At 41.6% G+C, this 16,847-nt stretch overlaps 1 protein-coding gene across 1 annotated transcript in view; it reads left to right on the plus strand.

The window, feature by feature from the left end:
- Positions 1-785: 785 nt before the first annotated feature.
- The window catches only part of PREX2 (phosphatidylinositol-3,4,5-trisphosphate dependent Rac exchange factor 2), a 261,658-nt gene continuing 245,596 nt past the window's right edge, over positions 786-16,847 (plus strand). Inside the window, exon 1 of the mRNA XM_058668713.1 lies at positions 786-1,235. Within this exon, the coding sequence (XP_058524696.1) occupies positions 1,095-1,235 (141 nt within the window). The 5' untranslated portion in view covers positions 786-1,094. The remainder of the gene's footprint in view (positions 1,236-16,847) is intronic.

A 16,847-nucleotide genomic window follows, 5' to 3' on the forward strand; every position in this document is an offset into this window, starting at 1 on the left:
AGTGAGACAAGGTTATGAATTTAAACATTACAGTCAGGACTGCTCTGTGTCTCTTCCACTGCTAAGACTCAAGGTTGTCTATGCTTTGATGATTATTCAGTAACAGTTTTATCTTTGTAAGACTTGTAGAAACTATGTGGGCACAAATATCCTTGCCTCTGTTGAATTTACATACTATCTTGATGATGAAAAAAGATACAGATGTGAATAAAAGTCTCCCTGCCTAAAAGCCCAACACCATGGTGATGGTTAATGTATCTGCGGTTTATTGTATGGGCTGGGCTGGCACTTTCTATAGAATATTTATCATGCTCATTGACTTTCCCAGGGCAGACAGGAGGGTGTCAGCCTTGTGAAATATTCTCAACTGGAGAATTTTAAAAGCAATCCAGTTTTGTGCCTGAATGAGACCCAAAATCAATGTGTTTCTTTTCAAACGGGAGCGCCAATACCGTGCTTGTTTTTGTTCCCATCCAGTTATGTAACTGTGGGGACTTGTTTCTTTGCTTTCAGGATTTGTACAAAACACATTAAAGCTAAACAATAGGCGGGAGTCTCAGGGGCTACCCTGAGGCCGTCTTCCCAGGTTGGGAACCTCCAGCGAGTCTCATCACAAGTGCTGTGTGTGTGTGTGTGTGTGTGTTTAGTTAGCTGGCACGCAACACTTCCCCAGGGTTGTGTTTCCTTTTTCCTGAGATTTGACGAAGGGTAAAGGGTCGGAGTCACATGGATACAAAGCATTTGATTAATGTCCAAGTCACCGCTGTGGTTGCCGGAGGAGCTCAGGCGCTGTGAGGCCAGAGCCGCCCGCTCGCTCGGCAAGAGCGCACAGGGCTGGGACCGGCGCCCGCCCTCTCCCGGGAGTTTCCTCAGCGCAGCCTCAAGCTCCCGCGCCAGAGGTCGGGCCCGCGTCCCCTCGCCCCTCAGCCCCCAGCCCCCAGCCCCAGCGCCTGCCGTTCAGGTCAAGTCGCCTGTCCCTCTTCAGACTTTGCGGAGGCGACAACTTTCCTTTCTGACCGCAGGGGTCAGGCAGCGGCAGGCGTGCGGGGGCAGCGCGCAGCACAACCCGCCAGCCCCGCGTCCCGCCGGCCACCATGAGTGAGGAGAGTCGCGGAGAAGGACGCGCCGAGAGCGCCAAGGACCTGGAGAAACAGCTGCGTTTGCGCGTGTGCGTGCTTAGCGAGCTGCAGAAGACCGAGCGCGACTATGTGGGCACACTGGAGTTCCTGGTGTCGGTGAGTGTGGCCCCGCGCCGCCACGCAGGGACACCGGGACGCGGCGCCGGAGAGGCCGGGGGAAGCGCGCGCCGCATTGTCTGCCCGGGGGGACCTGGGACCCTTTCTGTACGCGAGCGAACGCTGACGACCGCCCTGCCCCTTGTCCCTGGCAAACACCTCATGCGCATTTGCTAAAGCTTGGAGACCACCGAGTCGACAGGGTCTTGGAGAGCTCCCGGAAAAGTTAGCTGGAAAGGGAGGAAGCTCATGTCCGGAGACTCCTGGCTGCTCATCTTCCTTGGCCGTGCCCCCTTCCAGGGTCTGCCCAGTTGCATTGTTTTACTCCTCCCTTCCTTTCTAGAGGTTTTGCTGTGGTGTGTGATGAATGGGGTGGGGCGCAACACCTTCAAGTACTTGTAGTTAAACAACCCACATCTTTTGCACTTGCAGACAACTTGGGCTCATTATTCAGATAACACAACGGTGAAATGCCTTTAGTTATAATGCTCTTGGAAACACGGGATTCTGGGGGTTGTGGTGGAGTATGGAAGGAGCATCGGGTTCTGATCTCTAGCAGCTGGTGGATATTAAAGCCACGTGTGGCGTGCTCCCAGTCCTGTTGTATCCAGCCCCCGACTTAAATTTGCCCTCTGCTCAGTCGCCGGTCTTATTATGTTCCTACTGAGCCCGTGAGAGTGGTGATGAAAAACTTGCGGACTTCGTAGAGCCCGGCATGAAGCTTCCCAGGTCGGCTTTGCAAAGGATTCAGTCCTTTTAGGGCAGGAAGGGTAGAAGTGAATGAAAGTAAGTTCTGAGGCATCCCTTCCAAGTTGGGTTTTTCCGATTCACCTCTGGGAAGATGAAAAAGTTGAGGCGTCTCCTGTCCACCCAGTTGCCTGACAGAGCCTCACTCTGACAGAGCTCGGGATGCCGGAGTTTTCACTTTGGGGATCACACTCAGCCCATCTGCAGCGGCTTTATCCGCCACCCATCTCCTATTTCCTGGTCTGGAGGGAAGGGTTTCAAATGTCACACTTCCTGCTCAGTTTTCTGAAGCCTGTGAATTTTCTGCATAAAATCGTGATAGAGGAAAAATTTTTTTCTTTTTTTCTTTTTATTTCAAGAAGGGAAGAGGAATGTCTCAGGTGATGTAAAATGCACAGAGTGGCTTCTGGTTACTTCTCAAGCCCTCCTCTACCCCCCCCCCCCCCACACTGTTTGGAATTGAGCAAATGTTTGATCTTGATCTTCCTGTAATAGGTGAAATCTAGAGTAATGGCATACCTCTGTGCAGAAATGACTGTCCCCTAATGCATGTTTTTAATATTTGACCTCTAAAACTTCACATTTGGCTACTTAAAACTTTGCTCATGATAAAGTTCTTTGCATCTTGAGGAATCTGCATCGTTTCTTAGAGTTATCCCTCTGTGAAGGTGTTTGACAAAGTACTGTGCGCAGTGCTAGTTTGCAGAAATAGCTCATCGACCTTAGAGCCCAATATTGTCATCTTTATTTAAAACTGCAGTTTTTCTTTTTAACACCTGATTGCTGTAGTTGAAAATTATTATTACTATATAGTTAGAAGAGAATATTTGGAAGGCATAGAATAAATTGGATATCCCTTTTTACAGCTAGAATGCCGTTTTACATTTTCACTTTTCTTGTCCCTTTCAGAACTGAGGGTCCCTCTTTCTCCTCTTTTGTTTGCCAGTTATTTGTGCTTATACATATTCACACACACACAAAAGCACTACTTGATGTGAATGTCATCTAAACAAAGTGGGTTCAGGCTTCTTTTCAGTCTTTAAATCATTCAGAATTCATCATTTAATTTTCCTTATTGTATATTATAACAACATTAAGTATCTGGCTGATTTCCACTTGGCTGGCCCCTGGGACCTTCCTTCCACCTGATGGATTCATGCTGGGTTTGCAGGGCTCAGGTGAGCTCAGTCCCACCCAACACACCTTGCCTTAATCCTGTTCTCCCTTGTGTCTGCTTTGTCCGTTGTCCTGGGAGCAGTAGGTGGGTTCACCTGTTAGCATTGCTCTCATTCTGCTTGACTGTAAATTCCTTGAGAACAGGAACATATCTTTCTGGTCTGGCCAGAGTGTTGTACAGCAATTGTGACATTGTAGCTACTTAACAGATGCTCACTGAATGAAGGAATGAATCAGTCAATTGCTTCATCCTCTTTCCTCCTACCTTAAGATTTTTAAGTCATCTTACAATTCTAATTTCCTTTTTCTTCCATTTGCTCTTACGTTATCAAGCTTTACTCTGGTAAAAGCAGGTTAAACTACTGTTCAGGATGCCCATGTCCTGTATCAGAGTGATGGGTTGAGTTCTGGCTACTCTGCTTCGAATCCAGCTTCCTGTTAATGCGTCCTGGGAGGCGGCAGATGATGCCTGAAGTGTTTGGGACCTGTCTCTCATTGGAGTAAGCCTGGATTCAGTTTGAGGCTCTTGGCTTCAGCCAGGCCTAGTGGAGGCCTAATGTTAGGGAAATGAACCAGGAGATAGATTTTTTTTCTTTCTTTCTCTCCTTTTGCTCTGCAAAAGTAACATTTGAAAAAAAAGTAACAAAAATTTCAAATGATCCTGTAGTCCCTGCACTTAAGCGGAAACATGATTGGAATTAGGCATTGAGGTAATACAGAGTTGGCAATGCAGTGATATTTCCTCTTGTGTGTTCTGTTTTTTATATATTCTTATTTTAATTATTTAGATTATTATTAGATTAACATGGATAGATTGTGTTATCTAGATTAATTACTCCTCGTGCATGATAAAATGGTAGAGGATGACGTAATTTGCTGGAATATATGTTCTTGTTTTTCTTGGGAAATTGAATTTTGAGTTTCATTTGAGATATTCTCAAACTTTTTTTTTTAAAGAAATGATTGTATGAACCTAATAGGCATTCATATGTAATGTCTGAAGACTGGACAATAGCAGGTTTCAACCTGTTTCCTGTTTGCAACACAGTGTGACACAGCATGCCGAGATCACACCGCCTTTGAATGAACTGAGGAGGGGCAGACCCAGACTCCTCCATGGCCGTGTATCCTGTGCAGCTCGTTGCACAGGGCGTTGAGCTCAGGACCTCATGCTTGGTTTAATTCTCTGCTACCTCCCCCTGGAAATTCTTACTAGTTTTAGCTTTCAACTTCGATTTTGCAAGTGAAGTCTAAAGGGACAGTGGAGCCTGAGCAGAATAGGTACTTAGCAGGAAAAAACAAAAAAACAAAAACAAAACAAAACCCCCAAAACCTTTGTATTTCAGTGTCTTTACTACCATCCCTCCCCACCCCTTTTGCTGCTTTTTGAACACAGGGCTTCACATTTTTGTTTCACATTAGTTCTCGAAAATTGTATCGATCGGTTTCAGCGACCACTAGTGGCATTGATGCAAAATTACCAAATAATTTATTGTCTGGACACTTGTGAGGACAAAAGGCAGCACTCTTAATAATTGCACTGGGATACAGGCATAATCTAGAATTGTTCCCGGCAAGCCAGAATGTGTTTTACATTGCAGGTGCATTCAGACAAAAGGCTTTGAACAATGTGTTCTCAACTCAGGGTTTTGAAATTTGTTGTCTGGGTTGTGGAATTTATGTCCTGTCTCCAATATACTGTGCAACTTTAGGAATAGTCCTTAGTTTTTCTATAAAATGGGCAATAGTAATATTGATTAAGGTTGCTATGAGGATGAGATGATACAAGGCAGTATCCATGGTTAATGTGACACTAAGCAATTGAGTATTCACTGTATGATTTGGCTTAGTGTGTATGTGTCTCTTAACTTCCTAAAATGGTGTTGCCTGGAGCTCTAATGTCCCTTGCAGGTGCCAGGGGACTGAGGTTTATGGATACAAGCTTTCCACCCTGACTTCTCCCAGCACAGTGTCCCTCTGATACCCTGCCCCCCTTCCTGGTTTTCCTGTGATTAAGGCTTTTGCAAAAGCAGCAGAAAAACCACTTATCTAGGTGAATTCCCAGACAACAGGGATTGTGCATATACTTCCTTTTCTTGGCCTATACACAGTGCTTTGTAAACAGCAGGTGCTCCAAAAAGCAGACAAACAGAGGAGAGTTTGAATGAACATGGAAACAACTTCTTTCAGTCAGGACCTGACTCTTTGAGAAGAGGAGCTGATTCAAAGTGTTTTGCTTACGGCTTAGGTTACAGACCGAATTGTGTTTCCCCTCCGCAAGATTCATCTCGTATACCCTAGTACTTCACATTGGGACTCCATTTGTGAATAGGGCCTTTAAAAGGTGACTAAGTCAAAAGGAGGTCACTAAAATGGACCCTAATTCCTCCTGACCAGTGTTCTTAAAAGGAGAGGTAACTTAGTCCCATAGAGGGATTCCAGGTATGCAGTCACACAAAGAGGAGACCACGGATGGCACAGTGAGAAAAGTAGTCATATCTACAAGCCAAGGAGAGAGGCTTCTGCAGAAGCTAAGTCTGTTACTACCAGGACTACACATGCATACATTTCTGTTGAAGCCTTCTATCCACAGTGCTGTGCCACGGTAGCCTGGGCAATGGATTTAGCTTCTATTAGGCACCATAGATGCAGAGGAGACAGGCACAGCCTTAGCCATCATCAGCTCATCACTTAGTGGAGGAAGAGTGCAGAGCTGATCACAGTACCCTGTGGGAGGGGCAGTCACAGACCCCAGGCTAAAGTAGTAAAGGGAGTTTTTCTGTCTGGGAGTCAACAGGAGTTCCAGGAAGGGGTATTGATGAGGCTTGGCCAGATGGGGTGGAGAACAACCGACTCTGAGAGCTATCTGTGCAGTGTGGCCTTTGTGTGGAAGAGGCTGGCATGCTGGGATAGCCGAGATCATCATGTCTGGTGATTTGTTTTGTGAGCTTGTGAGTATTGGTAGAGAGATAAGGTAAAGTCAGTCCTGTGTAAGATGTGTTCCATTGTTGAGAATTCTAACTTTAAATAAACGAGAAATCACCTGTTGAGAGCTCGCTGCCTGTTGCATAGTGAGTACCTCTGAGGCCTCCTAGCGTGACCCCTCCCTTGGGAAGAAGTCCCCAGGCCAGTTTGCTGAATCGTCCTCTCCGAGGTTCACCTTGGGATCACTCGGCCTACCTGCTTCTTCAGCAGTCCACATAAGCACACAGAGGAGCCTTTGCCTTGCTTCTTGTAATCTGGGCTCTGTTGTCACCTTCAAGAAGTCACTACTGTTTATGAATGGAGAGCCCAGGCTGTAATCATAGAAACTACGCAAAACATCAACAGTCTCACTTATGCAAGGTGGATTTTTGCTCCTTCCAAAGTGATCCTGCTCTCAGGGCTTGTGCATGCTGTCCTACATTTTTCCGATTCTAGGAGAGCTCCCAATTGATCTTCCTGGCTGAGCTGACTTGACTGGGTTATTTATTTCCTAGTCATCAGCCTTTTAAACATCTGGTCTCTCCCTTATTATAATCATGCCACCAACCAAATACAGTTCTTTCTTAATTTTGATTCTAGGAGTGTTCACCATATTTATCACATGGACATAGGCAATCCCCTGTATATACAATGTGTACTTAGGTTTAGGATTTCATCTGCATAATTATACCATTTTCTGATACAGTAACAATATAAGAATAGTATCAATTGGTATTAGATTTATTTCTTGGTAAGAAGAATTCTACCAACAGGATTAAGGAACAAAGATGGGAATCTGGTTAATCATTAAGACTTTGTGACATCTAGCTAAGAGATGGCTGACCTAAGAAGCAATGAAGAAGATAAATAAGCAAATAAACACTGAAATCCAGAGATTTAAAAAATGCTACCACCCAAAAATTTTGAGCTTTTTTTTGAATATAGCTGTTAGTATTTTGTGTTCACCCTCAAGTGAAGGCTTAAGTGGAGAATCCAGGATGATGCTAGGTTCCTGGTTTTGAAAAGTAGATGAATATTACCATTAGCTGAAAAGTGGAATGCGAAGGGCTGAACAGCAGGGGGAGGAATTAAATGAATTTAGTTTTGGGTGTGTTGAGCTGGGCCAAAAATTCTGCTATGATTTTTGAGGATAGGAACGCAAAAGTGAGGGATCTAGATAATAACTAATCTTGTCTGTTGGAGCCAAGGGGTGAATGAGGCAACACAGGAGGAACAAACAAAAGAAAGCATACACACCAAGGTTGGGATGTTGTGGACCACTAATACAGCTGACTTTAAGGCTGAATCAAAGAAGCTGGAGAAAGCGAGAAGTTGAAGGCCAGGAAAGCATGTCGTTTGCAGAAAGAGAGGTCTCTTCCAAGTGCCATGAATGTGCGGAAAGAGGCAATGGGGAGACCGAAGGTTGTTTTATTTGGCAATTAGAATGTCCTTGGGGTTTTAGCCTTAGTACTGTGTGTGAGTAGAAACCAAACTGTAGGAAAGAGTTGAGGCAGGGTAGAGCTGAGGAGGTGGAGACAGCGGAGAAACTGTTCAAAAGAATTTGTTAGCAAATAGCAAGGAGAGAAATGGTTACTCAATGTAAGAGGATGCTTTAGTCCAGGGGTGTTTAAGAAAGATGAATACAACCATGGGGAAGGATACATAAAAAGGGAGCTAAAACAGCTATAACAGAATGGCAGAAGACAGAGTGTTTTTAGGGAAATCATGGTGAGTTTCTCCAGGGCACTAAGGAGCAAAGGTAGCCACTTGGCAGAGTTTACCAAGCCATCGTGTTGGAGGACCTAGTCATAGCAAAACGTCATTGCAGACACTAAGTATGAGCCAGCTGGCTCTTATGTGTTTCTCAACTCCTGGTTCTTCTCTAGTCCACAGCTTGTGCAACTGTCTGGGACAGCCTGTGTGTTTGCTTGTGAACTCTCACCAGCAGCTCTGACCCCGCAGTGTGACAGGGACAAAGCTTACTGGTACTGAAATTTCCAAATGGTATCATTTTCAGCAAACGATACAGTCTCTGTATGCCCTAGTTTCTTATTTGGAAAACACGTTTGGTATTATCTCAGAAGGCTTGCTTGGCATTTAGATCAGCTGATAGAAATGAAGTCCTGATAGGCACTCAGTCAGTGCGTGCTCCCCACCTTTCTCCCCAAACTCTACAGTTCGTTAGCCTCTTCTCCTTGGTGTCTTTGACCATACAGACTAGCACTTGCTCAGACTGCTTGATGGTCAGCCTACTCCTGACCCCTTTGTCTTCCAAGTCTGTAGATGGATAGAGGTCCTGAGGAGGCCAGAGGGGATGTAGGGAATGCTGCGGAGGCCAGGCCTGGGAGCGAGGAGGAGGAAAAGTATGCACTTTTAAGTTCAAGAGCCATTTAGGACAGAGGTAAGTTAGGGTTTCTGCCTGACTATTTCTCTGTGAAGCTGAACTGTTTTTCTTTTTTGTCTCATGTTCTGCTTTTGTTTTGTGGTTTGTTCTTGCTGAAACGAATTACCTTGAAAGGAATGATAAAGAATTGAAATATACGCTTTCAGGAATAGAAAAAAGAATAACCTGGAACATTTAAGGGTGGATATATATTAATCTTCGAACAGTTATATTCTGTTAAATGCATGTGACTTTCTTAAATGCAACATATACATATAGAAGTGAAAACAGATATAAGCAGCCCTGTTGCATTGTGTCTATTATAACTATATTATAATAGTTTTTATTATTATAATATAATATAACTGTAAGAGACACATGTTGATGATCCAAATTTTAGTTATAATTTAATGGGAAAATTTTAAACCATGATGCGGAGTGTTTAGAATAGCCATTTTACATCTTAACTACATGGATTTATTTGAAACCATTGCAATATGATTTAGCTTAACTGTGTTTTGTTAACTGTTCTTTTACTATGTCCCTAGCATTACATTTTAATAGTAAATATAACTGAATGTGTTTTGAGTACTATTTGACTTAACATTAGGAGGGTTTTTCAAAAATTTTGTGGAAATGGAATTAAAACATGTGTATTTCATTTTAGAAGAGTTGAACTCCTTGCTTCCTTGTAGCAGCTTGTTTGCACTAATTCTTGAAAAATCTTATTTATGAATATCTGTTAATACATGAATTATTATTTATTCAAGGATTTAATAAGTTTATCAAAGTAATTCAAATTCAAGTTGTTGAAGCATCTGTTATATGTTTCACTGTTCAAAAGTAGTGAACACTCATTGGTTTTGAGTGTGAGCATTGTAATCTTGACACATTTGATAGAAACTTTTCTTTTTTCTAAATTGTTCTCATTCTTATGAGCTGTTGTGTTTAATCTAAGGGTTCAGTTATTATGATTTAAAGAGCACTGATAAGTTAAATTGAGGGTATGACTTTCAAATACTTCTAAAGGATTTCAGACTTTAATTTCTAGCTAAATTGGTTGTAGTCTTACCATGTGGTCAAATATAGTTTATAAAAAAAAGGGTCTATTTTGTTGGTGAATGTCTGAATCAAGGACACTGTGTTCCCTCATTAATGCAAAATGCAGTTTTCGTTAAAAGGTGAGCCCTTCATTTGAAGAGGTTAACTTGTGTAATACTTAAGAAATGACTCCAGCTGGTTAAATTTAGAATGCTGATATTAAAAAACGTTGCATTTATATCAAGAATACAGAAATATGAAATGTGGGTGGGTGAGCATTTTTGTTCATTTTGAAACTTTCTCAGAGTAAAAAAGATTTGATATCTGCTTGACTTTGCTTTACCACTTTGGTCATTTTAATTATCTATTTAAGTTGGCTCTTTTCCAGTACATGACGCTTTGTAGATGGTGGCACATTTTCAGAGTTGTGCAATAAAAGTTGATGCTTTCCTTTAATGTCTTTTAATACTTCAACTTGGCCTTGGTTTTATGCTCCTTTTTCTTATTTGATTGCCAAAAAGAAATGCACAGATTTCAGTGAAACAATATCCACTATTTCAAAGGTTTATATATTTTTCAGTAGTACTGGTGGAAGATATATGGAAAAGATTATTATACTCTGCTCATTCACCTAAATGTTGGTCCTATACTCACATATTTCAAGATTTAATAACTGTTATGTCACAAATAAATTTATGGGCTAGAGATTGTAATTTTTACTTTATATATTCATTTCATATTTGTGGATAACTTCAATATATCTTTATGAACATACATTTTATTTTCTATTTTTATGTGATTTATGTGGAATATTTTAGATATTACTATTTCACTTTTTATTGTACTTCTTGTGGAAATTCTGGCAGAGACTTCTAACTGCCTCTGCTACTCTATGTTCTTTTCTTCTGTTCACAAGAGTCTTAGCTTCATGTGTGATTGTCCAGGTGAAGACAGCATTTGCCAGCCTCTCCTGTAGTTAAATGTGGGCATAGGCACAGGTTCTGGGTGGTGGGATCCAGGCAGAAGCGGTGTGAGAAAGTTTCACGGAGAAAGTTTCACGGTGTGTCCTTACAATGAAGGAGTCCACACGCTCTTTTTTTCATTTTCTCTTTTCCCTGGCTGGTATAACGATGTGATGGCAGCTGCTGGAGCAGCCACGTTCTGTCTGTGAAACAGGAGTCACATGTTGATGGTGAACAGAACCACAAGATACAAGGAAACTATTTCCTGTTGAAAAGCTAGGGGAGGACATTTGGCTCAGTGGGTAAGAGGGTAAGTGCTGCTTGGAAAACTCACATTGTGGAGTAGCATGTCTCGGTGCAGGTTTCTGATTTCAGCTTCTTGCCGATTTGTACCCTGGGGATGAATCAAGCAGTTGAGTCTGTATTGTAGCCCAGGCTCCTGGCCTATCTCTGACTGTTGAGAATAGTAGGTATTTGGAGAGTGAATTAGCAGACAGAGAGCTCTCTCCATGTCTACCTTTCCAATAAATAAAACTAAATTAAAAATTGAATATAGTTTGCTCTATTTATCTGCTATCTTTATCTGATCAAAAGTGGACCTACAAGATGAATCATAATGTGTCTCTGTCCTGAAATCATCACATTTCGATATTAGGCTTTCATTGATGTCATTTAAGTCAGTGGCAAAGCATTAACGACTTGTCAACATGTATTTCTGCCTTTGCCTGGTTAAATTGAATGCTCTACATGTTTTAATTTTTTTTAAATTCAACCCTCTGTTCCTCATCCATGATTTTTTCTGGATTATACTAAATAATACTTTTGGATATTTTCAGCATAAGTATACTATAGGTTTTTTTTTTTCTCTTTCTTTTTTAAACCTGTGCCTACATACTCTTTTTCTGAAAACCCCTATTTTCGTATTTGTTATGTTTTTTGTAGGGATATTTGTTCAGCTGTTTTAACAGAGCAAATAACGATGGCTTTAACAATGCAGAGGGATTGTTTGTGACTAGGGAAGTCATATGTAATTGACACAGCTTTTAATGTCCTTTTTTGGAGCTTTGATTGTTTGATTTTTTAATGTTGGGCAGCTCAGCTGAACCAGATCTGTCAGGAATCTCTGCTCCTTCTGTTTTACTGTTCCACAATGCCCCAGAGCCAATTAAATGTGAGTCTGTGGGGATGAGAGTCGTATATAAGTATCTTATGTGTGTGGTTTTCTGCAGGTGGTACCAATGTTTACAAAAATTGGAGAGCCAATACTCATTGCAGTTGTTTTGTCCTGTGGTTAGAGGTAGCCTTCTAGTACTGCTTTTGCATTCCAGCCCTCTGGGGAGAGAGAGACAGAAAGAGAGAGAAAGAGAAAGAGAGTGTTAGTTCAGGGTATGAGACAAAGTGGATGACAAGCATTCTCTGTAAGCATGGAACCTAGAAATTACAAACATCACTTTTACCCGTTTGGTAACATGACCAAGCTAACTCTAAGGGAGTTGAGGATAACTATACTAGCAAGTAAGACAGGCTGGAATTGGGAGTCCAAAACTAAATAAAGAATTGGAGAATGGATTTTGAAGGCAAAGAATGTGCTCTTCTACATTTTGAATCCTTAGTGATGTTTTAGTTTCATGTACTCAGAAAATTATTTATACTTATGCTTGGATTACTTTACTGTAAGAATGTATTGCATAAAGGAACTTCAAAAATTTTCATGGAAATGGAGTTAAGACATTTGCTTTTGGAGAACATATTTTTAAATCCATGCCTAAATTCCTTTTTCTATGCATGGATGTGCATTTTTACACCAAAATATACTTATCTTTTACTTCTGCTTTGCCATGAAATTGTGATGCCCCTTGTATAATTTAGATTATTTCCCTACAAAAAGAATACATTCTTACTTATATAGAAAGGCATTAGAAATTTATCTCTTCATGTACCTTTGTAAGAGTTCTCTATAGAAAATGAAATTAGGGGGATTTGGAGATTTCATGCAACTTGTTGATTTTTGAGAGTTCTAGGATAACACGGAAATCATCATTTGTTGTGTGTTTGTTATGTAGAGGCACTGTGTAGCCATTTACAACTCACAGCTGCCTTTAAGCCTTTGTGTAAGTCACCCCTGAATACACATTGAGCAGTTCCTAGGTGGGAGTGGGGCTTCTGAGTGGATCTATTGCACAGCTATTCCAGGATGTTTAGCTGATGATTTACTGGCCACGGCATTTCTGAGCTGTGGGAATCATGCAATTAATCAAGACTAGGAAAACCTAGGCAGCTGTTGGAATGGGGACTCAGAGGTTGTTGACTCCGGAAGTACACAGAAGCTAGAAGTCAGGAAGCAACAGTGGTTCATTTCAGGCAAACCCTCAAGAGCGAGAGAGCAACAGAAGCCTATGATCTGTCCAAGGCAGGGTGCGAGCCAGACAGGCTCTCTGGAGCCAGAGACTACCCAGAAGTCATGAGTTTCCCTCATAGAAAGGAGGAAACACAAAGAACCTTTGAAAAACAGATGATCTTAGACCTCCTGTTGACCATGTGTGGTAATATATCACCACTGATACCAGTTTCAGTTTGATTTCTCTTGGACCATTTTTGAAATCCATGCATCAACTTAGTGTTTCAGAACACATTTAAACCTATTGTGTATGTTGTGTCTGTCCTGTAAATGATCAAATCATAAGATACCTGTAGCACACACTAATTATACACATTTATGTGGACTGCTCAGTATTTAATTGACATTTTATTGATTGGTAGAAATCATTAAAGCAATTTAAAAATACAATGAGGGACATGTTTTATGAAGTGATTCCTGAGAGTGTATTGTTTGCAAAACTTAGTTATTTTGACAGACTTGAAAGAACAGTTGGTATTCTGATAGTTATAGAATGAAGGTCACTTTAAATAATACCTACAATATCCTACAATATATGAAGTAATATGATTTGTCCTCCCTAATAATTGTTTTAGAGAAGAGGGTCCAAATTTTTTGATTCTTATTGTTCCAGGATCTGTTTATTTTATTTTTATATTTTTTAAAGATTTATTTAGTTTTTACTGGAAAGGCAGATATACAGAGAAAAGGAGATACAAAGAGAAAGATCTTCTGATTCTCTCCCCAAGTGGCCACAATGGCCAGTACTGAGCTGATCTGAAACCAGGAACCAATAGCTTTTGCGGGGTCTCCCATGTGGGTTCAGGGTCCCAAGGCCTTGGGTTATCCTTTACTGCTTTCCCAAACAACAAGCAGGTTGGGAAGTGGAACAGCTGGGACATGACCCGACGCCCATATGGGATCCTGGTGGTGGTGAAGGGGAGGATTTTGCTACTAGGCTACCACTCCAAACCCATCCAGGGTATGTTTATTGAGCACATGGTATGGGCCTGTCACTGATGTTTAGAGAGTAAAAAATTACTGAGCTGCTGCTGTACATCTGGAGATACAAGACTCAGGAATAGAAATCACAATTTGCTAGCTACTTCGCATGCCCTGAAGTAAATTAAGAAGTAAATTAAGGAATGCAAGCGTGTGTGTATGTGTGTGTGTGTGTGTGTATGTGTGTTTAAAACTTTATGTAAGATGAGAGGCAGACATACACTCTTCTGTCACATTTCTTTCTGTAAATCTCTAAGATTCTTTGAAAATACCTCTTGTTATTGCTAACTTTAAAAGGCACTATGTATAAGGAAAGTGTTAATCATTCCTTTTGTTGCTCTTTGTGGTGTAATTATAATTCAAAGGGTGACATTTAACCCAGATGTACCCTGCTAATGAAGTTAATAGAACAGATTGAGTGAGTGTGGTGATGATGACACTTGTCATTGTACTGAAAAAGTACATTGGTTGGAATAGGCCTGTCTTTTTTTCGAAGATTATTAAAAGTGCACGAATTATATGTTGATACCACCGAGGGGCCTATTTTGTAGCATATTTTGCTGGGATGGTTTAGTGTGCCAGCAGCCACACAAATGAGAGCTGCAACCACCACTGAGATTAGTCCTGGCGTGGGGTGTGTGTGATGGAAAGCTTCTGGAAATGAACTGTTAGGGCGCTGAAGCCTTGACTTGGTCCTGTGCTGATGGGCCGAGGATGGAAAGGCAGCTGGGTGCCTGTTGTCTTAAATGATCTCAGACTTGAGTAACAGTGAAGGGAAAGAGGGCCTTCCCTGAGGACTGGGGATATAGAGCACCTTGCAAGCCCTCCCCCTTTCTTATGCCATTGTCTCGCTGATGACCCCGTCAGAGTGACTGCCTTGAGATGCCTGGACAGCTGGAGGGAACTCCTTTGTGGCCTTTAAAGTGTCCCAGGGAGAGCTGGCCAGACGGAGGGGAGGGGAAAGGTCGCTTGAGGACTGCTGAACTGATTCCCATGGTCCTCTGCGCCCTGGGGCGGCATTTCTTGCCTAACAGTTAATACGGTCTGAGAGCTCCAATTCTGGTGCTGAAATCTTTTTTGGGATTTGTTTTGTAAATGATATTTTTAAAACTGCCGGTTGCAGAGCTTCATTCTTCAGTTTGCTGAATTTGTGGCACAAAGGAAGGAAAACAGAGTCGTTGCTATCGTCACTGCCAACTTCAGAATAGCAATAGATGAATAATGATACTTGCATTAGGCTTTCAAAAAAAAAGTGTAACTGAAGGGAAGGGGATTAGCTGTCTGCCCTTTTTTGATAAGGTTGTGTGCTTTCCTCTTCCGTTTGTGTTTAAGGAGGCCTTTCTATGGCTAATGCATCAAAAAAGTTAAAAGGAAGGGCAAACACAATTACCGTAGAAAGTTGAAATCTTTTTCCATTCACTTCTCTTTTGTGCTATTTTGAACTTCTCTGCCTGATTGTTTCAAAGTAAAGAAATACTTGGGCCACTTATCTCTCCTTTACCAGTGAAATTGGTGTTGGCCGTGGTGCCAATTTGGTGAAATAGGGACAAAATCGGCTTTAAGGTCATCAGCTGTTGTACCAAACTTATTGCAAGAATGCAGAATGTGAGTAGATGAACTTTAAAGGCAAGACTTGCCCATTAAAATAATGCTAGATGTAGTGCCTAGGAGGGGAATCAGATATACCTAACCATTAACCTTGTCCAATAACTCTAGACCCATTGGGAGCTCTTCTTTGGAGGATTTGGGCTTTGCTGATTGCTTCTGCTCGCTATCTTAGCTTCTGTCAGGGTCATTGCACTGAGCATGGCTGGGGTCATCCTTGGGGAAGCCTGACCATGAGGCGCCGTGTGCTGCTGGTACTCATTTGTCAATGACATGGTCAGGTTGCTCACTCGGAAGCTAGGCTGTGTTTATAAGCTTGGCTGAGATAATATTTGTAGCTGGAAGGGACTAGGGTTAGGAGTTGAGTCAGATGAGTTCTGTGTTCTCTGCTTTCCTGAACCCAACAAGCAGTGTTAGAGGCTTTCCCCACTTAAAGTGCAAGGGACTAATTTAGTAAACAAGCTTCCTATCTATGCCATACATCAGAGAGCCTAGATTTTTATCCTTGCCAATGTGGGCCACAGGAGGCAGTGATAATGGCTCGTGTAATTCCTGCCACCCATAATGGATATCTGTGCTATATTTTATGCTGTTGCTGGCATTTAGGGAATGAGCAAACCAACTGTAGGATGGGAGTGCTCCACCTTTCCCTTTTCTTCCTTTTAAAGTTCAAAAATACAAGTTACAGGCTAAGAAAGTTTTGTGACCTCCTTCTCTGCACTTTCCATACACTCTTGTTTGTCATCAACTGTACTCTTTCACTTACAAAGTCCCCAGGCAGGGACAGCTGTTCCCCACAGGCAGGATGACTGGAGCATGGATTTAGTATATGCCCACTATTGAGGAATGGGAGACACTGTAATGGTGAGCTGTATGGGCAACCCAATCAGAGAGATTTTTACTGCTTTTATATTTGTTTGTTGCCTTGGATAAAGAATCATTTGAGCTAGTCAGTTTACAATCTATCTTGATAGACTATCTTCCACTTAAAAAAGTTTTACTAATGTTTTGTCATTATTATATAGTTTGGAATATTTAACAGCCACCTGGACCTTCCTTAATAAATTTGGTCTGGTCTTATTTAGGGAAAGAACCGTAAGGAAAAGGTTAATAGCTTTCCCAATAGCTTGTTTGTAGGTCGCTATTTATTCTGGTCAGAGAATGTATGTTGATACTGTTGTGTTTGCATTGGAAGAGTCTTCATTCAGTTGGTGTACATTCATTGGTACACACAAGTGCTCCCAACAGAAGCAACAGAATTAGAGAACCTTTGGCCCATCACTGGAATCTCTATTATTTTAATACCTTGTACTTAAAATTTCTGTTTTGCACTTCTTCTTGATAGTTTATATGAT

The sequence above is a fragment of the Ochotona princeps genome, chromosome 9 (genome assembly GCF_030435755.1).
Source record: "Ochotona princeps isolate mOchPri1 chromosome 9, mOchPri1.hap1, whole genome shotgun sequence".
In the NCBI taxonomy this organism is placed as follows: Eukaryota; Metazoa; Chordata; class Mammalia; order Lagomorpha; family Ochotonidae; genus Ochotona; species Ochotona princeps.